The sequence below is a fragment of the Lagopus muta genome, chromosome 1 (genome assembly GCF_023343835.1).
Source record: "Lagopus muta isolate bLagMut1 chromosome 1, bLagMut1 primary, whole genome shotgun sequence".
Taxonomy (NCBI): domain Eukaryota; kingdom Metazoa; phylum Chordata; class Aves; order Galliformes; family Phasianidae; genus Lagopus; species Lagopus muta.
Window position 1 is genome coordinate 187,767,796 of NC_064433.1, and position 25,773 is coordinate 187,793,568.

General features: G+C 35.9%; 1 protein-coding gene across 27 annotated transcripts in view; it reads right to left on the bottom strand.

Annotated features, from left to right (window-relative positions):
* DLG2 (discs large MAGUK scaffold protein 2) overlaps positions 1–25,773 on the bottom strand; it is a 994,028-nt gene that overhangs the window by 332,906 nt on the left and 635,349 nt on the right. For all 27 annotated transcript variants that reach the window (XM_048939920.1, XM_048939896.1, XM_048940083.1 and 24 more), the window contains one exon: positions 4,891–5,015. In XM_048939920.1, coding sequence (XP_048795877.1) covers positions 4,891–5,015 — 125 coding nt within the window. The remainder of the gene's footprint in view (positions 1–4,890; positions 5,016–25,773) is intronic.

Consider the following 25,773-nt stretch of genomic DNA (forward strand, 5'->3'; position numbering starts at 1 on the left):
TAAAAACAAACAAAACATCAAAAAAAAAAAAAAAAACCCACAAAAAAACTTCAGGAATGTCCATCATTATAGTCTATATAGAGGCCATTAAAATTCATCAGTTTCAAAGCCGACATGACAGATAAAAGCCATGGCTTTTCTCTCCATTAAATTTTATTTCATTTACCTAGAAATTTGTCTGTCAAAACATCATTTCCCATTTCTTCCAGTATAAGAGATTCTTTTAGCAGGCTATCAAATTATTTTCAAAGTAGAAAAAGCAGAACAGTCAAATTCACAGACATAATGGGGGTCTGCAGTACCAAATAAGGAATGCTAACTTCATGTAGAGAAAAAGAAGAAAAAAGATTCAGCAAAAGAAATGTGAAGTGGTGAAAGCAGCTGAAGAGAGAATTTAATGGCAACATATTCCATTGGTGAACAAAAATGTAGGTTGATAGTTAAAAATGTGGGTTATGGTATCCAGTGATCAATTAAAAAAAAAAAAAAACACATAAAAATTCAGTTGTTTTGTGACTTGCCTTTTCTTCATGCAGGGTTCCTGTGATAATTCTACTTATTTTATATCACAGTACATCAAAAAGCCATATGCACAGGTACACAGACAAACACTGTTAATAAGATCAAACTTCCTAACACAAACCAGGACAGAATGAGCAGTCAATAATTTGTGATGTAATTTATGACTGGAAAGCAAGCATGTTTTACTTAATGGGGTGAATGTCTCTTTATTAACTTACTACTAAATTATGTACTGAACTAATAGCATTGACAGAGGCCTGTAAACAGTACAGATTTGAATCAGTGTTTTGTGGCAGTACAGTAATTATAATAACATCCTGAACAAGCTTTATGCCTTTTCAAGGCACACAGACCTGGTACTGATAAGCTTAATACAAGATCTAAAGTTAACAAACAGGAATTTAAGCAGTGAATCACAGAGCAGACAGACTTCTGTTTTGATACAATGATGGTGAAATACAGCCAGTTTCCCTGAGCCGGATTAGAGACATGGCACGTTTCTCCCTTTCTTCTTTCCTTTGAGTTTCTCAGGTAAACTGCATATAATAGCTATACCAGTGTGCTTCTTAATTCTAATTGTAAAGCTTTGAATGAACAGTATGAACTTGTAGTGTTTCCTCCCTGGTTCCTCTTTAGTGAGACACAGAAATACTAAAAAGGAAAAAACAGTCTGATCAGAATGCAATCTTTGCCTTTCAATTCATTTTTCTCAGTGTTATTTTTGTGAACACGATATCCATGAGAAATCTTATCTTCAGAGTTCCTCTCTCTTGCTACATAGGTCTAGGTGAATTTATAATCCTTTGACACATCACAGTGGGTTAGTTGATAACTGAAGAGAATATAAATCTAATTTGTTCAAAACCTTTGCTGGTAGGCATTTAACAAAAGCCCGTAAGGCACAGAAATAGGAGAGAGGGAATCACTATTCTATTCCAAGCTTTCTGCCTGATTTACTAGATAACTGAGGGCAAGTTATTTAGACTCTTGTCTCCTCCAATTAGCATGTGTGTTGTTTTCCTTTTCCAACACCGGATCACTTTGAGAGCAGGGGAGAAACTTCACTGCAGCTGACTATTATGATGCTGGTAGAACAAGGCAGCATGCCTTAAAAATGCTGCATTTACATAACCCTAAAGTTGCTGACAACCAGTAAATACCAGAAAAGATGCATTTGCAAAGGAAAGACAAATATTGCACACCTTTAATAGTTTTTATGCTATAAAATTTTGATGGCTGGGGCACATGTGCTGATTCTAATTAACCTGCCAATGATAACTGGCAGTAGATGCAGTTTGCTCAGTGTGGTTCAGTAAGTTCTCCTTACAAATAATCATACTACCAAGAAAATAAGGTTGATAGGTTCACAAGTGGAAAGAGACTTGAAACCAGTTTCCTAGAAGAAAGAATGAATGAAATAGCTACAGGTCCAGGCAGCTTACCAGGGCAATGTGCCTTCAGGCACAACCACTTTCTTCCTTTTGACTCACTTTTCACATCAGCCCTCTTTCCTACTTAGTGCAGCTCAAGCTCAAGTACCAAAATAAACCTTGGACATTAACCATTTAAATTCAAAGCTGTCAGTCCTGTAAATAAACAGGAATTGTTTATTTATGGAAGGAATGCTCACATTCCTGTAAATAAACTCTTTGGTATAAGTCACATACACAGTAACAATCAGATTTTTGAATCACAGGTGGGATTCCTAGGACTACAGAATTGTTACAGATGCTGTTAGAAACACAGCTTATCGCATTTCTTGGTGGATATACTGTACATCACTGAGCTGATGATCCTATTGGGTGGCCCTTGCTGATATGTACACTTAACTATCATGTATATCAGTGAAGACAGCCCCAGGATATCTAGGCTTATTGGCAAAGGTCAATGATACATACACTCCCAGGTGTTTCTTAAAACATGACAGGATTTTTTCCTTGCTAACACCAGAGGACATGATTCTAGGAGAATCCTGTAAAATAAAATCTCACCATCGAAAACCTTTCAAGCTTGTTTATATGATAAAATCATAGAATCATTAAGTCTGGAAAGACCTCAAAGATCTTCTATTCCAACCATTAGCCATCCCAATCATGGCCACTATAGAAGTAGCTGTCTTGCTTTCCATATTGAAAATTTTCTTGAAGTCACAATGAGGTTTTTGAACAACTTCTGCCCTTTCATTATGTAAAATTCTGAAAGAGCAATATTATCTAACGGTGTAACCGGGTAGCTTGCATTTGACTGTAATAGTGGGAAAGATAGGTTAATGCAAATTCCCATGTACTATAAAATTTTATAAGAGCTCAAGGAAAACTGAGACAGGAAATAAAATCCTATGAGCACTGAGGAGGATACAGTTACCAAGAAGAAATTCAAATTACGCAGTATAATAATTCTTACCGTGTGATATTCAGCTAAAAAATTGAAATTTTCTTACTACTATCCGTAAAACCCACAGGATTAAGTCAATCCATTTCCCTAATGGCAGGTTTCTGAAACATATTTTGAGATGCTTGACATTTTCTTTGAACTAAAAAAAAAATGTTATACTGATCCAATTATAAATAATTGCGTCTGGATATTCCTTACTAACAAAAGAGGAGTTTGATGTAAAGAAACTGTTTTCAAAAAAGAAGAGCAAAAAGTGCCACACCAAAATATATAGTTAGCAATTATTTTTATTACTGGAGTTAAATTTAAATTATAACATTTTACTTCAAAATGTCAAAAAGAAATACTCTATCCTGAGATTATTAGTAAAGTCTCAGTAATAAGATAAATTTCTACTGCAAAATACAAAGCTTCCCAGTTTTAATCCTAATATGGATTAATGAATTGCATTAGTACATCTTTTGTGAATTTAGAAGGTCTTCTTAAGACTTTTACAACACAGTAATTACCAAATAATCATGAGTTAAATTTACAGTAGTTAATTAGCATAGCAATGAATCACAATATACTTGATTTCATATAAGGATGGTAAGAAAAATAAATGCAGTGATGCGTGTCTTCTTATTAGCATAAACTAGAAAAGCTTTCAAAAGTAATTAAAAACGCTATTAAAAGATCTTTTTTTTCTTTTGCAAAAGATTCTTTCTTGTTTGTAGTAAGGTTTAGCACATTGTATGTGCTTCATCATGTCAAATTTGATTTCCAAATACTACTATTTTAGACATTCACTTTAGGAAAAGATGAATCACGACATAGAAATGACTAAGTTTGTCTTCACTGACTGTTAGGGGATTCCAAGATGACCATCTTAGATTGCTACACTTTAGTCACAAAGTTAGATGAAATTATTTGTCTTCCTTTTCTCTACAGTCTTATTTAAATCATAAGCTCTTCAGGCTCTGCCAAACACCTTGACTCCTCATCACTATATTAGTAAAAATAACATTATTTTCAAAAAAGAAATATTCACAACTTGCTCTAAAACTGATCAATGCCTCATACTTTTATCCTTGAATTAGGAAAAGGACAAGGCTTTTGTAAAAATGTTGTTATTACCATCTGGTCATATTTTGTGAATTTTTGGCCATCTGCTTTTGGCAAAGCTTAGGTTGCAGTGCTGAGATCATAAAAGCTTCAGAATTGTATCCCAAGTCTATCCAGTTAAATTGCCTTTTTGGAGCATCAGCAGGCTTCACAACTGACAGATGAATGTCAGTGTCTATGATAGTCAGAACCCTTTCTGTATTAAATCCATAAGAAAGGGAAGAATCAGCAATTCTGTGGTATCTCTTGTTTTAGAGAAGTGCTACAGTGCATTTGAGAACCACAGATTCCAAGTGACCTCCAAGGATCCTCACCTTCAGGAGGTGACTCAAAAGAAAGAACATAGTAATAGTCATATCTGTCATATTTGCACAGATGGAAAAATAAAATTAAAATAATAATTTGGAAATGCAGATTAAGCATACCTCACCAGCACAGTCAAACAATAGGGAGCAAATAACTCTACAAATAGGTATAGCTATTTAGAAATGTCTCTGTAGTTTGAGAACTGTTGGTTGTCTTAGTAAGTAACAACAGTACATAGTTCTTCAGTTTAGAACATATAATGATCAAGACTTTCTTGCTGCTAATGTCTTTTTCCTCTTCCTTTGGATCTCTTGTACTAATTGAAATGATTGGTACAAAGCTGGAGGTAGAACCAACACACATCCCTTTATACAGGTTTTAACTAAACTTATTCAATTGCTTTACACTACTTAAAACAGTTTTGCTATCTTTGCAGAAAGGAAACCTGTCATATCATTTAGTCCCTCTGGCTCCATGAAAGACAGTTCACACTTGACTCCCAGAGGACAGTCTGTAATAGTGCTGTATTTTGTTTCTAAATATCTGTAGGGAGTTAACTTTTACCTGAGTCTTCCATCCTCTGCTGCAGCTCCTCCTGGTATAATCTTAGTAATGAATATCCCAGGATCATCCCCAATGTGTGGGTTATCTGTTCCTCCAGCAATACTGAACCCCAGACCAGAATTTCCCTGAAAAAAAGTAAAGAGAATACATCACCAAATGCGAGATTTCTACAGAACTTATTTGCAGCGGATGAGCTAAGTATCCTATTTCGTTTAAGGAAAGCATTTTATTTGGCATCATCATACTTTCAGCTGGATGACTAAGCCAGAATAAATTGTCAGTTAAAGAGCGGAGGCTGAAAAAATAAAGAAGTCACAGAGTTAATGGCAGAGATAATGGATGCTCCTACAGAAACGGGATTTGACCTAAATTTCTTTTCAAACAGTCACATAAATTAGCCTCTGAACTCCAATATGAATTTATCTAAGTCAATGAGAGCTAGAGGTTAAAAACACCTCAGAGCTCTAAAAAGACTTTTAAAAGGCCCTTCATTTATAAACAGAAACAGTGAGTAATATTTGGCTCTGAATAATTTTAGTATTTTTTTGGTAGAAAATAGATAAATAGATCATTGTTCAGATTCACGTGCATTTATAAAACAAAAAGAAACAACAACAACAACAAAAACAAATACCAAACAAGAACAACCAACCAAAACAAAACAAAACAGTGTTTCTTCTACTCTATTGATTTGCAACAAGGGAATGTTTGAAATACTCATTTTGAAGGTCTACTCAATAATTCTATGTACTGCTACCACCACTTATGAAATATAATGAGACATAAATAGGCATACATGCATATACATACACTTGCACATGCAGTCACTGTTTATCACATAATTTTAACCAGCAATTCTAGCCCATTTTTGGTAATATATATTAATTATTACGCTTTATCTATGTAAATTAATATTGATAAGATATTATATATTATATATATATATTGATAAGATACTTTCTTTTGTGATATAATAATAAATTCGGCGCAATATTGCACCATTTTAGCTTTCATCATGTGAATGCCTTTTTACAGTTATGTATGTAGGTTATCATAGTGTTACAATATTACTGATATTGCATAATTTTCACTGCAGTGGATGAAATATGTTCAGGACACTAAAAGTTTGCTGCTGCTGCTATCATTTTTTCCCCATTATTTCATTCAGCATCTCGGATAGTTGAAGATATTTTTCTTCACTGCTGTTACTAGGACACGTATCTGGTTCAGTCCTAATGAGAACAATAGCTAATAAAAGTAGCACCTCTCTTGTAAGAGGCAAACAAAGTAAGGAAAAGTAGCAACAACAGCTCTTATTTCTGTCTTTTGAAACTCTACTTCAATTAGAAGCTCAGGCCTGTGTGCAAAACCTCACATGTTGCCTGTATGCAAGTGTATCAAATTCTCAATTCTGTTATCAGTATTCTGCATTCACAAGCAATGCAGTTCTCATGACTCGAGAGACGTCCATGCAATCTGCAGCTCTGTTATCAGCATATAATTATGAAGACATTTTCAGAACTGAACTAATTTACAATGCAAGAAGAAGGATTTAGAACTACACATATCTTAATGTTGCTCAGATAGCTAAATGAAGAACAGAACACTGTATATCTATAATTATACCTATATATATGAATACATAACGTTAGGTACATATTTTCTGTAGAGCTAATAAACATCTCCAGGCCAGCATTACAAATCTATAATTTAATATCACTTTTCATCATTAGGATCATCTCAGACTCAGGTTCTTTTCCCAGTATTTTAAAAACTACCTAACTATACCGTGCACTCAATACCAGTTTGCACTCTAAAAATATGATAAGAATATTTTCCTGTAAGTTCTTCTATTATTAATGGGGATAATCTTCCAATACATAAGAATGAAAAAATGCATACATACAAAAATTTCAGGAAACCTGGAATAAAACCTTAAAACAATGCTAAAAAAAAAATCAAGGACAACTTTCTAGAAGGTTTATTAGAATAAATAATAAAGAAAGAAAACATTAAATTAAAATTGTAGATTTTGTTTTTAAATCCAAGGAGTTTTTTGAAGTATACAAGAACCTATTATTCTGAAAAGAGGTAGGTTTCCAAATCCCTGTATCAGGGGAAATAGGACAGCGAGGAGAAACGTGGATATAATTTTTAGTTGAATAGGGAATACATACAGTTATATCATAATAAAAGAGAGTGTCTGAAGAGCTTTAAAAACAATCAAAGCTTGCCTGTTATGTGGGATGTGCTTAGCTGGTACAGGTCTTCACTTCAAGTTCATTAGAATTCTTAGCAGGAAATACTTTCTGAAAAAGTTTCACACTTTCTCTGCACTTTCTACCTCCTACTATACTCTTTGCCATTACTTTTTAGAGGGAAAACATGCAGCAGTACTGAATGTAAGCAGGGATGTGGTAAAACTGCTACAGACTTCTCAGGAGAATCAGTGGCAGCCCTTGACATTCATCCACAAATATGCATCTGCTATATTGCAATACTATTCTGATTCTGCCTCTTAGGAATAACTTTTTAAAAGAGGAGGGCAGCACTTCTCACTGGCATTATGTATCCAGAAAATTTCAAGCAATTATTCAGGCTGCAGTCCTTGACTTGATCAACAGGATATACAGGCTCTCACACAGTAGATGGCTCAGCACCTAGGTATATCGCTGCAAGGCTTTTCTGCACCAGAATGTGAGTTGCTAAAGTTAAGAGCAGCTACGCTTTTGGCTTCTTTCATTATAGCTCTTAAAGGGTCTGTACTGGTTCCATAGACAAATCTTCTTTCTTTGCACTTCAGATCATGGTCAACAAGGCTAGGAACATGGTGGCCATCACTCCCAGGTAATTGGCCTTCTAGGTGCCTTGGGTTGAAAAGTATCGTAATGTGAACATTATGGTTAAAATCTATCATACTTCAGTTCTGAGTAGCAATACTGATATTCAGGTCCCTTCCTTCCCCTCATTACCCTGTCTTCTTAGTGAACAGCTTCATCAGCATATGTTTGTTATATTAGAAACTCATTGTAGTTAATGAGCTGTAACTCCAAGTATCAATTAAGTCTACTAGCATGACAGTTTCTGAATCTTTCTGCAAGGCTTATCTCCTACACCTTACTTTTCCATCAACTCTGTCCCCATCCCAGATTTTTTTTTTCTTTTTTCTTTATCTTCACAACTTCCAAGCCTTTTATTCATGTATCTCCAGCTCCCAGCCATTTTGTGTTTCCCTTTGAAAATATCTGCAGTCATTCAGCCCCAATCAGCTGAACCATAACTTAGGCAGAGCATTTTCCACAGTGATACATTCATGCTTTCTCTCATGGTGACTCTCATAGTTGGGAGTGGTTCCCCATAAATATCTGTCATGTTAACTGAGTGTTCTCCTTCTGCTCCAAGCATTACTTCTCCTGAATGCTTACAAAGCAAGTTAACAATGAGCTCAAAGGCTCATTGATGATGCAGATGAATGGTTTAATAGTAACTAACAGCATCCGATACAGAAGAAGAGGTATAAATCAATGGAAGTCTTTCTTGTGAGTGATATTCCACTGGAATTCCTTCACTTAGATTCACATTTAACCCTCAATGTGCTTGCCTGCTTTTTTCATAATTCTTTGATAGAGGAGTTTTACCCCCAAACACCATAACATATGTAGAGACCAAAAACATCTGACAAAGTCTCAAGCAGATATACTAACTTCAGTGACACTGCTCATACATCATCATTCATAAATACATTTTTCCAGATCCAAATCATTTTATGCTCAATTCTCACTTGACATAAATATTCCCATCCTTTTGTTCAAATTCCCAATTACTACTATAAAAACCTCATGTTATGTGCTATGACCCATGTCATAGCTTCTGACTATACTGGAAAGACTTGCAAAAATTACTCAGCAATAGATTTTTTTGTTTGTTTTTGTATTTTTTGTATATATTTTTTTTAATTTTCAGTTTAATTTCTCACCAACTTGCAAATCTGTGTCAGTCTCAGCCTTGCAAAAGGTGGAACAAAGTCTGACATGTCCATTTTGGCTCAAATCAATAATATTGCCTTAGTTTCTTGGCTTTTCACTCAGTTCAGTTTTCCTTCTTAAACAGAGAAACATTGATAAAACAACCTAATCAAAATAATCTCTCCCAGCCCAGCCCCAGAGGCCTCTTTCTTGTTCTCATCTGAAGGGAAAATCAATTCTTCTTAGGGTTTCCTACACAAACCTGCTTTATTTATGCCTTTCTCATTCTGGGCTTTCCACCTCCACAAGGATCACTCAAGCTCAGCCTGAGAAAGAAAAAAGCTTGTCCACTATTCTCCTGATCCTGGAGAGGCAGACTGCCTCTCACATAGGCACAGCATCACTTCAGACTTATGCTGTACCTCCTGCCAACGATGAAAAGCGACACTTAGGGTCAGAATGAAATGATGGATGATTCACACGCCAGGGAAAAAAAAAAACACAAAACTTGCAAGTTCTGGCCAGCTTGAATCTCTTCCCTCAAGACTTGTTAAACTGCCAACATAAAGATCACAAAAATAAAATGAGAATCCCTAGCAGGTAATGGTTTTGGATAGCCGTTAGACCCATCTTTCTTCTTACTTAGCCTTCATCTTGAGCTCCTCTCCTTAGATACACCACTGTGAGCAGCCATATAGCTGGCTGCATCTTTATAGTTTGCAGCATTTCAATTTCATCACAGAGTAATCCTTAAACGTGCTTCACACTGACTTAGAGTTCAAATAGACTTAGGTCAACATTAAGAATGTATAAAGTTCTTTTCCCATGGCATTACAGCTCTCCATGGATGACAGCTTTCCATGTGCTTCTGCACATGAACTCCTTCATCTGTCTCATTTTTTTCTTTTTCCTGCCTTTCACCTTACAGCAGAGTTTGATCACAGAATATATAAAGCCATTTGATCTTTAACAAAATTGCAGAAGAATATACACCCAAGACACAGAAATTAAATGAGAAGTGTACAAAAACAGAGTTGTTTCCCATATAAGGGTCAAGTATTCTGTACTGTACAGTACTCAACTGGCATACCACAATTGTATAGAAGTTGTTTTCCATCCTTTTTTTTTTTTTTTTTTAATTTTTTGATTATAATCAGTAAGGTGACACGATTTTTTACACTATCTTAAGAGACTCTTTTTGAATGACTTAATTACTTCATTGCTCTTGAAACAATTTCTGGTAATGTTCTGAAGTGACATGATTTTGAAGCATGTTTTAAGTTAGAAAAATAACAGAGTCGAGGTGCACAGAATTTCCTTAATTATTGCTGCAACCTCATCCTACAATGACAACATAACAAGAAGCCTGTTTAATTGAGTTCAATATAGAACAAGGTACTGCATTACTCTGAATGGTTTCCAGAGGCTGAGAGACATTTCACATTGTAAGATATTCCTGCAGACTCTATACCTGAAATGATTGTTATGTTTGTTATTGTTATTGTTTTTAGTTAAAGGGAGTTTAACTAAGGGAGTTATTTTGCTTAGGGAAAATTTAAGGGAGTCATTTTGCTTAGCTATTGATAGAATCACAGAATTATTAAGATTGGAAAAGACTAATATGGTCCAGACCAACCATCAACCCGTCTCCACTGTGCCCACTAACCCCTGTCCCTCAGTGCCTCATCTCCATGGTTTTTGAACGCCTGCAAGGATAGTGACTCCACAATCCACCTGGGGAGCCTGTTCTGATGCATTACAACACTTTCCGAGAGGAAATTTTTCCTGATATCCAACCTGAACCTCCCCTGACACAAATTAAACCATTCCCTCTCATCCTACTGGCAGAAGAGGCAAACCCCTCACTACAACCTCCTTTTAGGCACTGGTGGAGAGGAATAAGGTGTCCCCTGAGCTTCTCCCTCTGCAGACTGAACAATCCCAGTTCCTCAGCCACTCCCTGTAAGATTCGCGCTCCAAACATTTCAGAGCTTTGTTGTCCTTCTCTGGATAAGCCTTAGAGCCTCAGTGTCTTTCTTGTAGCAAGAGGCCTGAAACTAAACACTACTTGATGTGAGGCCTCACCATTGCTGAGTACAAACAGAATTAAGGAATATAGCCCACTATTAATAAATCTGTAATGCCTTGAACTATGTAAATAATAAATAAATATAAAATAATAAATAAATAGCAATATGTAAATTAAAATCTTGACACAAGTCAAGCCTGCAAAGCTTTCCACTGATCTAAATGGGAGTCTATGCCAAGTAAGGACGTTAAGTCCTTATGATTTTTTCCCTCTTCACAGCAAGCCTAAGTCCAAACATAGCATCAAAGAAATGTATGATGACTCTTCCATTAGGCTGTGAGAACTACAGCTTATCAGCAAAAAAGAAAATACAGAAGCAGTGGAGTGGTGAAAGCCTACATTTATACATAAAGCATACAAGCCGTTAATGAGACCATGTAAAAGAGAATCAAAACAGTTGACATTTGCTGCCTTTGTGAGCTTACAATTGTTGCTGTTTCTTTGTAGGAAGTCTTATATCTTGTAGAAGAAAAATGAAGGGAAAGGACACCAGTAACATACATCTGCAGAGGGCTGAAAACTACTGAATGAAAGTGATAAGGCAAAAAGTTGCTAATTAGATAACAAATAACCAAATCTGTGATTTGTATTTTTCCTATCAACTACTTTGTTATTTGGTACAGCTCAAAAAGTTATGTTTATTTTAACAGTCAATAAGAAGAAACCTTCAGCATTTTAAAAGCATTAACAGTCCACAGGATCAGTAAATCCTTTCCTTTCTTTAATATAACCAGAGCTGTTTTTCTCACTCATGCATAATTTCAAAGCACCTTACAACAAACACAAATTATGTCCTCTGAAGTCAGGACAGGTATGCATTTGACAGAATTTCAGAGTTTGACATACATGTGTCAAAATCCTAAAGCTTCTCAGCTTCCACTGCTGTATAAATTCATGCAAGGCACCTTCTCACTCTGTGTAAGTACTGCAAACTTTTCTGACAGTCATGTTGGCTTAGGAATTATCTTATTTTTATTAAAAGGGTATATTGTTTTTTTCTTTTTCAAACAAGTGAAATTTCTGTAAGGAAATGGTAATTCCCAAGGTACTGTTGAGCATATTTCTCATGGTGGAAGAACATGGCCCTTGATTGCACTATGAAACATAATCTGAGACTAATAATTTGAAATTTGACTTTCTAATACATTTTAATAGTTTTTTGTATCACTGTGTACTCATTTTTAATTTTTATGTTTCTGGTTTCTACATAAGTGGAACCATATTTCTGAATCCTTCTTATAAAAACAAGATAGGGACTTAATGCTTGCTTTCTACAGCTACAGAAAAAAAATCTGGCTGGAGTACTCAGCAAATTTTTATTACGTCCAAAATTCCTCCGTCATACAGTACATTTTTAATATCAACAGTTATAAAAATAGTAGTACATGAGTCCTGGCTAGGACTGCTGCCAGATTGGGCTCTGCTTAGGGTTCTTCCATTGGAGTACTTCCCTCTTCTTTTATGAGATCAGGTTTCTCTCAGTACTACTGAACAGCATGAGTAGGTGAAAGCTGAGAATGAGTCAACTTTAGAAAACTATGGGAAAAAGAATCTCATGGCAAGAGATAGGGAAAAAAAACACCAAACAACACCTGAGGACCATGAGGCTCATCATCTATTAATCAATTTGACTGATCTCTCCAAAGGAAACAAATGATTGAAAACTCACAATGGTCATGGCATGAATAGGTATGGGGCAAGAGGAGATGTTGCCCTGAAACAGTCCATACACTTTTGCTTTATCTCAATAGGACAGAGGACAAGTTTATTTAGTGTAGTACTTAAGGTGGTCATATGGAGTGACTTCCACTAGATACACCGAACCTAAGAAAATGATCCTCTGAGGTTGCTGAAAAGATCAGTGAGTGCTAACTATTTTTGTAGGCATTGTTCAATAATATTTTTCTTCAGAAAGTACTTCTCAACTGAAAAACAGAACTTTCCTTCATCCATCCATCACAGTGCAGTGATACAGGATGTTTTCTATCACTCAGCCATAAGTGAAACAGTACATGTGTTGTGGGAGTGTTCCACCCATCAGTCAGCAATCCCCAGTACAACAGCAGAAAGCCACAATCAAATAACAGCTTAACAAGTTAATGTTTCATCCCACTGGAAAGAAAGGTGATTTTCTAATATGCAAAACACTTTTATCTAATAATGAATTTTGAGAGAAAGAGCTCGTGAAACACTCCTACGCAAGGCTCTAGGATTTTTGAGACAAGACAGAACTTTGCTTTGCACTTCTCTCACAATCTGTCATTTACACTAGCATCATTTTAGTATTCTGCTCTATTCCACGTTGTTTTTATATACTGTGGTACATGCTAAATTACCAAACTATTTCCTGACATACACTGTGTGATTGTATGGTCATCTCCCACACTAAAACTCAATCCTTCTAATCCTGAAATATTCTGGGCAGTGTAATGGGAAAATGAGGCCTTAAATGATTCCAACAATGTTTTCAGTATTTGCACATGCCACCTTATAATGCACTTTTATTCTACTGTTTTCTCCAGAGCACAGGTTTCAAAAGCCCAAACATCAAAGCCACGTTTCTATCTCATTCAGAGAACAGGAACATTTGCATATTTATCAGAATGCTGCTGAACTTTTTTTCTACTTTCAAATCTACTCAAGAGTAACATAATTCATGAAATTCTCACTTCTCCCACGTATGCTGGCATGCTCCCCAGAGTGAGAGTTTTGAGACTCCACAGTAATATTATGCTCCATATGGTACAGATTTTCATCCCTCACAGTGCCATTTGTTGTTTTCAAGCCCCTTATCAGGGTCAGCACATTCATTACAAAACCGCAACACACACGACTACAACTGTGCCCTGTGCTTACTCTCACTTGTTCTCTGCAGTGGGATATTGTTCTCTCTGCAATGCCTGGATGAAGTACAGCTTTCAGGAGGACAAGTATTTAAAAAAGAATGGAAGGATTTCTTTTTTTTTTCTTTTTTCTTTTTAAACATGTGAAATCTACAGCACTGTAGAACAGCAAATCTAGACAAAGAATGAAACTGCCACTGAAGTACAACAGTCTCTTGAAAGAAAAAAAACAAACCTAGTGCATCCTCTGTCAGCCTTCAGTGCATACAGACTGATGCAAAAGGATAGATGTGAACTCTCTTCAGACTGGTTTTTCAAGACCTAACAATTTCCAACCTTCCTTTGAAGTGACATAATACATCTCTTTTCTTTTACTAAATGGAAAGTATACAAAAACCCAAAAAGCCAAGAAACCAACAAATAAATAAGTTCATTACTATGAGAGTGGTGAGGCACTGGAATAGGCTGCACAGAGAGGCTGTGGATGCCCCATCCCTGGAGGCGTTCAAGGCCAGGTTGGATGGAACCTTGGGCAGCCTGGTCTAGTGTTAAATGTGGAGGTTAGTGGCCCTGCATGTGGCAGGGGGGTTGGAGCTTGAAGATCCTTGGTGTCCCTTCCAACCCAAACCATTCTATGACTCTATGATTCTATGAAATACACGAATAAAGGAATCGGAAACTCCTCATTTTGAGCTGGAAAATCTTTCAACAGCAGACACTGTTATATAAGGTCATCACTATGACAAAGAATGTCACCACCTCTCTTCTGTATCTCTGCTAAGAGTACATTTATCGCTTCTGAGCTGCCTACTTTGTTTCTTCAATACACTTCTTGTTCTACTTCAGAATTAGCTGTAGGGATAGTTTTTCCCACCACTGTGACCTTGCCTACTCTGTCTCACACAGAAAAGTAAGGCAACATATGTCCTCTTTTATTTAGATACATACAATGAAAACAAATGGCACAGAAATCACAGTCTGATGACTAGCTGAAGTGCGTGTGTGTAGGGGAAATAAACACCCGAAAACTCTCCTCAAAACGCAGTTCTATTTTCTCTGGGGGAGCAGAACTCTGCTCCTGGGGAGGAAAAAGTTTCACTTCTCTTAAAACAGTCTTTCTCTGTTTTATTGTGTCACTGCAGACTAGCACGAGACTTCTCATCAGCCAGACCCTGAGAGCTTTCTGAACTCCCAGGACTCCACAATCAAAAGTGAAAAATATCAGATCAAGGAAAGGAAAGCACCTGCTGAGTGACAACAGTAACTAGACACAGGGAAGGAGTAAGAATAGAACATCAACTGGAATTGAAAAAATAGCAAAACTCATGCAAGAGCCACACTGCTTTGAAAACTTTGAAATGATCATCACTCAAGTTTTCACCATGCAATTATCTGTAATAACTGAGGAAATTAAGAGATGTTTAATTGCTTGCAGATTTATGACAGAGGTAAACAGTCATGTTTGTATGAGAACAAAGGGAACAAAAAAAAATATTTCACTGAAGCTATGGAAACCAACCAAATGTCACCACATAATGGTAGCACTTAAAAGGAAATGAAGAAAACTCCTACAAAAAACTTCAGTCCCTCTCTAAAGGAACTCTAATCCTGCTCTTCTTATAACTCATTGCTATATAGAAAATTTGATAACCCCATCCTGTGTGGAAACCCAACAATTTCCTTGCTTAAACAGTTTGTAGCTTGAAGTCCTTGTGTTGAAAAACTGTCCTGAGCTTAATCCTGTGGATCCACCTGCACAGATTTCTCCATTACTAAGGCACTGCTTTGTAAAGCATTTAGGGTAATTTGAGACACCTTGAGTACTACAGTTGCTGGAATGAGCCCAAGTTTCAAGCTACTGTCTAAGCTATCGCCCTTTTCCATTTGATTGTCATATTCACCAATATGAAATGAGTATATACAGTTGTTCTCATCTTCTGATTTAATTACTTTAGCATATTTTAACATATAATAGCCCAACGATTTCTTCAAGTGAAATACATACATTGTTATTCATCTAGATTAACATTCTGGAATGTTTACAACTATTACAAGAGTCTGATAGTATTTTCTCTCCAACTTTTATGCAGTCCAGCATCAAAGGAAAAATACATGAATGAGTATATCTCTTAATTTGCTTCCTTATTCAAAATCTTGAACTTCCAGGCATATAATCTGCAAGAAAAAGCAAATCTATTAATGAACTAAAATGCCCTTAAGGCTTTTAAGTTCAAGCACAAATCCTAAAGGCAAATGACTGAGTAATCTTGCTGTTGCATCATTTACGCTACCATCACTGCACTACTCTAGCAGCTGAGCACACAGAGCTTAGCATCACTTTCTCTTTTAATATAAATTAAAGTAAGCTTCTGGGAAAAAAAAGAAAATCTTATTTTGAATAACATTTAAGGCTTTTCTCATTGGTCCCCTGATGCTCAAATATAAATTTAACGGAGAAGAAATACAAGGAAGCGTAAGTAACAGAGAATGCAAGTCATTGTTTTTCATAGATACACATCTAAATCATATCTAAATCTCACAGTTTTTTCCCCACTTTGTTCTGACCATCTTTATTTATAACTTTTCATTTTACTGTCCATTCTCATTCTTAGTAAACTTGACTTCATATGACCCTAAGCTATCCAATGTAGCTTCAAAACTAGCTGCTTTTGAGCAGAAACTTTGAATAGATGGTCTTCTTAATCCCTTCCAACCTGAAATATTTTCTGGCTTTATAACATTCCAGTATCACAAATATAAAGCAATTTTTCAGAATCTGCTACCAGCCTAAGAACATTTCAGACACTAAGAATGTCCTGAATTTTGTCTTCAAAATCACATGACACTTAAACATTTTGTATGGATGTATAACTACAAAAGTTCCTGCCTGTACCTGAACTATTTTTGCACAGTTCTGTGAAAGTAAGCAAATCCTTTTTTTTTTTTTTCTTCACATGAGAAATGAATGGTAACCATTCCTTGACATTAAAAACAGCAATTTTACAGCTGTACCTCTGAAAATAAGTGAAGAGGAATCTTTAACAAGGTGTTTCACTGTAAAACATGGCTAAACATGTTGCAGCCCTGTTGGAAATCAGTTGAGGTACGATTGACTGTTCCTTTATTTATGTACATCAATACTTGAAGAAAGTTTGGAAGGCTTCTGAACTGCACATATATAAAGAAATGTACAGAATACAATGCAAAAGAATGAGACTGCTGTTCCATGCAGTAGTCATATAACAACATGTAATACCAGATATTATTTTTTTTGTTGAAAATTCAAAGAAATTCTAAATTCCTAAATACAATTTGAGATTTCTATCATGGTAATAAATTATAATAAATAATAAATAAAAATTATCTAGGATAAGGTAATAGCAATATCCAAAACAAGGAACATTAAAGGAGGCTGTGAATGGCTCATTGGCAGAGAATACTGGTCTTGTGATTCATGGAAAAAGAAAGTCTTCTCCTCCCCTGCTTTACAGATGCCACTTTTCTCTTTTTGAAGATTGGTAGTGAGACAGGCTGAAGAACAGAAAAGATCTAGACCGTATTGTCATGGTTTTATGATTTTTTGTTATTGGAATTCCACACCAGAACATCATGTAGTGCACTGAAAGTTAAACTGTTAATGTTCCAGTTCTGGGCACCTGTCTGGAAGAGAAGAACTACATACTCCAGGAGGCTTTGCAGTCAGAGAGGAGGTATAACCCCTGGCAAGGTCACCTGATGTGCTCTTTTTCATCAGGCTCTCCTCCCTACTGTTCAACTGGACTGCGCATCTCACCTCCCTGTTATGGTGAAGCCTATCCACCTTTCAGACACTCTCTCTCATGTATTTGATTTACTAGCTTCAATTCTAATTATATTGTATTATAGTGTGTTATCTTGCATTCCAATACCATATTTAGTAAATTTGTTTCTCCTCAGATCGTTACTGCTATTTTAATTATTTTGGGGTCCCCTGATTCCCTTTTCTGGAGGCACGGATTGTGTGAAATCCCTCTGCCCCACTAGTCACAGAACTGGGCTGAACCAGCTTGTAAACCATTGACACATACATGTCCAATCCCCAACTTCTATGTTTTCTTGTTCTCTTTTTCTTTAATGCTTTGATAAAAATAATAAATAAAAAAAGAAGTTTTATTATTTATGTTGACATTAGATTAACATTAACATTTCACATAGATGCTGTGAAAGTAATGTCTCTTATTTTTTCCATGGAAACTACAACATAGGCAAAGAACACAAAAACACAAGAAATATTGACAGAGAAAATTCTCCACTACAAAACTGTTTTTTAACACAGTCACCACTGTTAGCTAGGCACTTTCATCAATGAATAAGAGCCTGCATGTCATGCTTGTAAAAATCTGCACCAGTGGAGGTGACCAACTGTTGTTCTTCCCACTGCTGAAACACACCACTTACCACCTCACAGTGTTCACACCCACTGTTCAGTTTCCATAGATGTTCAGCAAGCATTGATGGGTAAAGAACTAGAGCAAGGGACTGGCTAGAGTGTCAGGCCCAGAGAGTGGCGGTGAATGGAGTAAATCCAGCTGGTGACTGGTCACAAGTGGTGTTCCCAGGGATCAGCGTTGGTGCTTGTCCTGTTTAATATCCTTGTTGATGATCTGGATGAGGGCATTGAGTGCACCCTCAGTAAGTTTGCAGATGACACCAAGTTGGGAGGAAGTGTCAATTTTATGTGTAGCCCAACACAATTCCTCTTCACTTTGTGTGGCCCAGTAAAGCTTAAAGGTTGGACACCCATTGTCTAGACTGAGATTCCTATCAGATGAAGGAAGTTAAATGAAGCAGAAGTTGGCCAATGTATGCTTCTTAAGAAGAAAAACAAAAGGAGGCCAAGTCTCAAAACCCAAAGTCATTGCCATGTGATGTCAGACTCTCTACTGAAAGATCACATCCTGAAATGCCTCTGGGGCAAGACTATATGACTCACACAGACAAGACTATTCATGGGTAGTCATAAGTTTCAGAATAATCAGCTTATTCCAATCAATGTTTGACAGAAATAGCACTTAATTCAAAATAAACAACCAGACTAAAAGTAAATGCTTTTGAAAATCCATTCTTTTATCTGAATTCCTTACACATTACACCTAGTTTTGTTAGCAGCAATTTTCCTGTCACTAGAGAACTATTTTTGTTGGTTAATTTTAGGAATAATACTCTTAGAAGTTAACCTGAAAATCCTGTTATTGATAGCAGGGAAACAATGCATTTATTTCTACCATGTTCCTGCAACATATTCCTTATAAATTTCCCAGATAGTAAACTAACAATGCAAAATAAAAGCTGGAAGAAATAGCTCTCCGGAAAGGGATAGGTCTTTATGCTTTAGAAATGAAAATGGATTTGAAATTTTACTCATAAAACTGACACAAAAAAATAAGCAGTATGCTCCTGATACCACAGCCTCCTATATTAACTCTACATTTTAGCAGTATTGAATAAATTCAGGGAAGTAAGCAATTTCACTAGAAGAAAAGATGATTACTCAGCATTTGTAAGCATCCCTAAAGAGAAACTTCTCTGTCTTTTCTTTTTATTGTGAGCATTCACGTTAATTATTGCAATTTCAAGGCTTTTAAATTTACATATATCCTCCAAAAGGAGAAACATTTTTCATGTCCCCTTCAGAGGTAAGGAATTGTAGCAAATTTTGAAGCAGAGCACTGTACATCACTCTTTTGATATGCCAGAATCCTCATCAATAACATCAGCAGAGTGTTTTGATCTGTAAGAAAGCAGTAAGATAAATATCTTCCTTTGCATAATTGCATATTTTTCGGGAGAAAAAAAAAAAGTGACATCCACTTTACTTGGCTTCTAAAACATGTTCCATACAATACCTCCAATTACACTAGGCATGCTGCATGCCCTCTATCTACACTGTTTAGAAAGAGACACTTCTGTAGTACAATTCATCAACATGCAAATTGGTGCGAGTTTTCACATACATTTATCAGTTGCAATCAACCTTCGCTTAATAGTTTCTTAGTCCTGGCATGCAATTTGTGATCTAAATTGAGAAAAGAAATCGAGGTAAGAAATGGTGTTAAAAAGGAAGAAAGAGAGAGAATGAGACCAGAATAACCAGCAAATCAGTGAAGAACTCATCTAAGCTGCAAAACCTGAACCGAACTACTGTTCTGGAACAGACACCACTGGGGTTTACATTTCAAAGGACTGCTTTAATCAACAGGCATACCTTCCCTGATCTAATGAGTATATAATTGTATATTCAAAGTGGAACAGGTCCAACAGGAGAAGACACACCTCAGCAAAGCTAGGCATTAATCATAGACAAATTCCTGCTGTACATCTGGCAGAGGAGGCATGCCAACCTCATTTTCCCACACCTTATATAAGTATTTTTATCATGATCGTAAAATTCTTTTCCCAGTGAAAACTGATGAAAGGTATCATTTATTTACTTATTTATTTATTTATTGGCCAGTGTGGAGTTACAAAAAAGGTATCTCAAAAAACTTTGTGAAATAACACATCACATCAATTTCTCACCCTGCTGCCAGTGTTACACAGCCAGTGATATACAGTGAGAAGAAACCATGGCTGGTACCTTGGCTGGTTTTTCCCAAGATTTCTTATGAAAATTCCCTACAGAGATAGTAGGCTTAAGTTGCAGTTCAGGTTGCATATTACATAAGAACTATTATCAGCAAGAGTGGTAATGTATTGGCACAGGCTGCCAAGGGAGGTGATGGAGTCACAATCCCTGCAGGTGTCCAAGAGCTGTGGAAATGTGGCACTGAGGGATATGGTTAATGGTCACAGCGAGGACTGGTTGGTGGTTGGATTGAATGATCTTGGTCGTCTCTTCCAACCTTAACAATTCTGTAATTCTATAAAAGCATAATTGAAAAATGTCTCCTCTGAACAGCACTTTGGACACATGAAGTCTGTGGGATATACTGTCATAAATTGTAATAGTAGATCTAGCCAAAATAATTAAGACATGCATAATGTTATTTGAGGCCAAAACTGACAGTCTCGAAAGGATTAAGATTCTGAATGGAACAATCAGTGAATTAATGAACACCTTTAAAAAGAGACAATTGAAATGGTTATTAAAAGCCATTATTAAGGGGAAAAAAAAATAATGTTAAAAAAAGTATTTGTTTCTAAAGTAATCTGTGGGGCATACATGAATGAAAGAGAAAGTTCTACAGAGCAAGATTGTTCTACATTCCAGTGCTTGCCTCATCTCTCTCCATAGAGCAAAGTTACACAGTGCTAGCAATATCCAAAATGCTGCATAGTTTTGGAGTAGAACGAGAGAAGAACAATTTTAATAAAGTAAAATAATGCATTTAATTTTTGGCAAAGATCTTTCCAGTGGTGAGGAAAAAAAAAAAAAAAAAAAAAAAAGGAATATATCTTTTTTCCAGGGTTTAAATTTAAATTTAGGTGGGAAGTTTGGCAATACTGCTGGTGCTATTTATAGAACCCTGATGCAGAGGAATCTCCCTCCTTCAGTCACTTTTACAAGTAAGGGCTCATAAGATTTACAAACTACAAACATTCCCTCCCACGACACTGAGATAGCAAAGTACAGCAGCACCCAACATTGGGCAAGTATCGACCTGTCAACTTCACCTTTTCAAGGCTCAGAAACATCACAGACTATGCTTATTTTGAATCAGAATAAGTTTAGACATTAGTAGAAAGGGAATAATGGAGATCAGTGAATTTAGTGGTTTAGTTATTTTTACACCGCAAAAAAAAAAAAAAAAAAAAAAAAAAAAGGTTTGATATGGTAGTTATAAGGAAAGTGCATTTTAATTTGATTAAGATAATTTTTACAGCTCTATGATACAGAAACGTTATAGTTACTCAATGCAGAATTCATTTACAAAAATACTGATATTACACAACATACATTATAATTGATTTATACTGGGGGATTGGGGGCATTGGGGGCATTGGGGGCAATGGGGGGAATGGGTCACCTATGGGCCAGATATGGGGCAGCTGCGGGCCAGGTATGGGGCAGCTATGAGGCAGCTATGGGGCAGCTATAGGGCATTTATGGGGTGGATGTGGGGCAGTTATGGGGCAGCTATGGGGCAGTTATGGCTACAAGGAAGCTCGCTATATAATAGAAAATATTGAAACAACAAATGTAAAAATAGTATGAGAATTGGAATATATAAGACAAATTTCTGAAGCTTTTGAAAGTGAACTAAAGTCACACATAAAACCCTTCACTAGATAAGATTTCAACTCGAGCCTCAAGCAACATGTTACATCTGTGCTGAAAGCTGCAGTATGATACTGAGATTTGAGAAATACAATTTTATATGCAGATTAATATTACACAAGAAAAATTGAAAGCTTGAGCATTTAGGTAAAAAATTTGACTTGACCCTTTCTAATGAGACTGGTTTTTCAAATTCCCCATCTTTAAGCCTACTACCATCACGTGGGCCAAGACCAAAGACAAAATTTGACATTTGTCCCCACCACCAACAGTCTGTTCTTCCAAAGTGCTTGATATTCATTTTGAAACTGATGCCTACAGAAATTTCTTTCATTTAGGCCAACAGTTTCTGCAATAGTCACTTCTGAAGTTGCTTGTCAGTGAAATATAACAAGAATGAACATAGAGCACTTTGGTAAAACTGAGTAAACACATATACATAACACATCTATTCACTTCACTAAGAAATAGTTTGTAAGGCTTATTGAATTGGTAGAAGCCGTTAATCTGTTTTCACTCTCATCGTGGCTATTCACAGTGACTCCTAATTATTAGGATTCTCTTTGCACTTCCAGGAGAAAGTTAAAAATTATTATTACATTAAAAATATATATTCTTTCAACCAAGTAATATGGCATACAAACAGTGTCAAGTAAGATTACTTCATTATAATCTTTTAGAAAACATTGCCAGGAAATAAAGAAAATTTCAATTCTAAATTAAGTTTGTTCTGCATTATCTGCATATGTATGTCTGTGTGTGAATCATCCACAGATATTGAATCCACAGCAAAGACAGAACAAGTGCTACAAATACCAAATTTTGAAGTACAGTGTTAATCCACCATCTGTTGTTCAAAATCCCTGTAAATATATTTAAAAAAAAAAAACAAAAACAACAACAACAAAAACAAAAAAAAAGCCCTTTTCAAATTTAAAGTTATTTCTAAAACTAGAGGATAATATAAAAGGAGATAAGTTTTCATTTAATTTAATTGCAAACTTCTCCAAACAAGGCATTTGATTGAAAGGGGGATTAGTTTTTGTTGGCTGAATGAAATTAAATGTAAAGAATATGAGCACGTGGAAATAATCATAGAATGGATTGGGTTGGAAGGGAACCCAAGATCAACCCTTCAGCAGGCTGACCTCTAATTATTTCATAGAATGACACCTCACTGAGTAAGATTTCCACCAGATTTCAAATAAGTCTCAGCCACCACACACAAAGAATGGTCTTCTTTCTCAGCTTTGCCTAGACTAAAGAATAAAATACAGTTTGATTTAAAATGGTCAGAAAAAACATTCCCAATGAAAAAAAGAAGTTAATTTAAACTAACAAAAAGTATTCACTCAGCATTAATTGTGCATTTCAGAAAGCCTCTTCTTTGCCCACAAATCAAATTGTCAAATGGCCAATCCAAACTTCATAAACCCATGAGAACTGTATAGCAAAAAGCTATGGGCCAATATTTTCAAAGACATAGCACCTCCCATATCTGTGGCTGCATCATCAGTGAAACTGCTTAAGCATATTCTAAGTTCAGAAATGAATCCTTGCACACATTTGTGTCATATCACTTCTTGTCAGGAATAATTATATTGATTTTCCTCTCACAAAAAATTTCTGAATCATGTTCCTACACTGAATCTCATCTTTCAAATACACAGCATCCCACTCTACTCTCTTGGTAAGACAGACTGAAGATTAGTTAGCACTGGTCAGTAGTGTGTAGTTGGTCTGAAGTTTGTTTTGCTTTCCTTAGTAAAAGCTTTACCAAATTTCTGCCTACTCCCCAGTCATTACAAAGACTATTCCATGGACTTCATTATTTCATTTTTCCTTGTCATGCTTGCAACAATTTTAATGTTTTATTTTAGCAGAACAATTGACTCCTGCATGTCAGTTCTAAAACTAAAAACCAGGAGATTATTTCATCTTGCTCCTCTCATCTGAATTCACAGAACACACTCAAAGATTATTTTCTAGTCTTTTTTTTCTTTTCCTACAGAGGATGTCTTTTTTTTTTTTTTTCATTTTACTTGAAAGCTTAAATTCCATTTCAATTTGACTTACTCAGCTCTTTTTCAATATCTGAAGACTTGCAGAAACCTTATCTGACAACTTAGAGAAGTAATTTAGCACTTCAGATTTTAGTTTTGTGCTTTATCCTTCAAGTAACACCAAGAAAGACATGCTGTTCTCATGGGGTTCTTTTTATATTAGCATTTGAGCATGTATTCTACATCTAAAACGCACATTCTTGTAAATGAAGAAATCAATCCTCCAACAAAGTAACTCAAGAAAATAAAATGATGATTTTCTCCTTCAGTTTTAGAAAACCCGTAATGACTGTAATAAAAGCATAAGGCAGCCTTTCTTCTATACGGTGCAACTGGAACCAGAATACATCATATGCACCTGGAACTATTCAGTCTGAGTTGAACTTTTAAGGATTTTTTTCCCATGGCTTAGCTTAATTTAAACAGCTTTTAGAGGCCAGCTAATGCATTCCCCTAGTGGACAACAGCTGATGAGACAGCTTCTACATTATCATGTTCTGTGAGGCTCTCTGCCCAAAAATGGCTGCTGTTCCCATTACAGGGTAAGTTTCTCTTATGTGAAATGCTGGGGTCACATCCTGTTTTCATATCTCAAAAGTAAGTTGTGAGGATTTTTTAAAATGATTTTATGAGTTTTTCAAGCAGAGGATAGAGAAGCCAACCTAATACTGGAGTAGCAGTGAGGAATAGTAGGAGTACCTGAGGATCAAAGACTGCCTTCGTTCAACTGAAAGGACACTGGTGTTGGGTTAATACCCCAGCACACATCACAAAATTCAAGTGGTTTAAAAAGGATTACTAATGGCTTCCAGCAAGGTCCAGATATTTTTCATATTCCATCTGTGTGCCACTAGCAGTATCACAAGCACTCAGTCAGAACGCTATCTTCTCCATCACTAAAGTCTAGAGAGTAACTATGTCTGCAAAGTGGGATAGTTCTGTATCTCCTTACAGAACTTCTCTTCTCCTTGGTTGGTCTCATGCTTTGTTTAGCCCCTGTAGTATCAATTATATGTACCTATGTACCCATGATTTTTTCTTCTCACTATTCCCATAACCCATAAGAACTAAAAAAAAAACATTTTTCTGCTTTCCTGAATATTTTTCAGTATTCATTACCATATTTTCCTTTCCTCCATCTCTCCAGTAGGTCCTGTGATTGCATTTTTTTTGTTTCTTATTTTGTCTGATACTGACTTTAATACATTCAAGCTTTCTTGTAGTGTCAAAATAATTTAAGAAACCACATTCCCTGAATAATTAAATCTCAAAGAATTTTAAGGAAATGTAACACCACATCTATTTAATCAGCAGTTGAAATGCTGCTAAGTAAATTAGAATCTAAGAAGAAAGCAAAGTTCTAGAGTTTTAGGTTTAATAAATATTCAATGAAAATATATTTAAGTCTTTTTACTTTGGACATCTACTGCTTACACTGCCTTATACAAACATTTGCTCCCAAACTCATCCATTTTGTGACCCTGTGAACAGCTACTTGACAGATACAGGAGGCCGAAACTCAGGAACACAATCAGGAAATGCAAGAACACAATCAAATTTACAAAATGTTGTTTGTTTCAAAGAAGACTTGCAATATATTTTTATAACAATATAAACATATAATTAAATGGTAGCCAAACTCATCTGGCCCTGAAGCCATCATTAA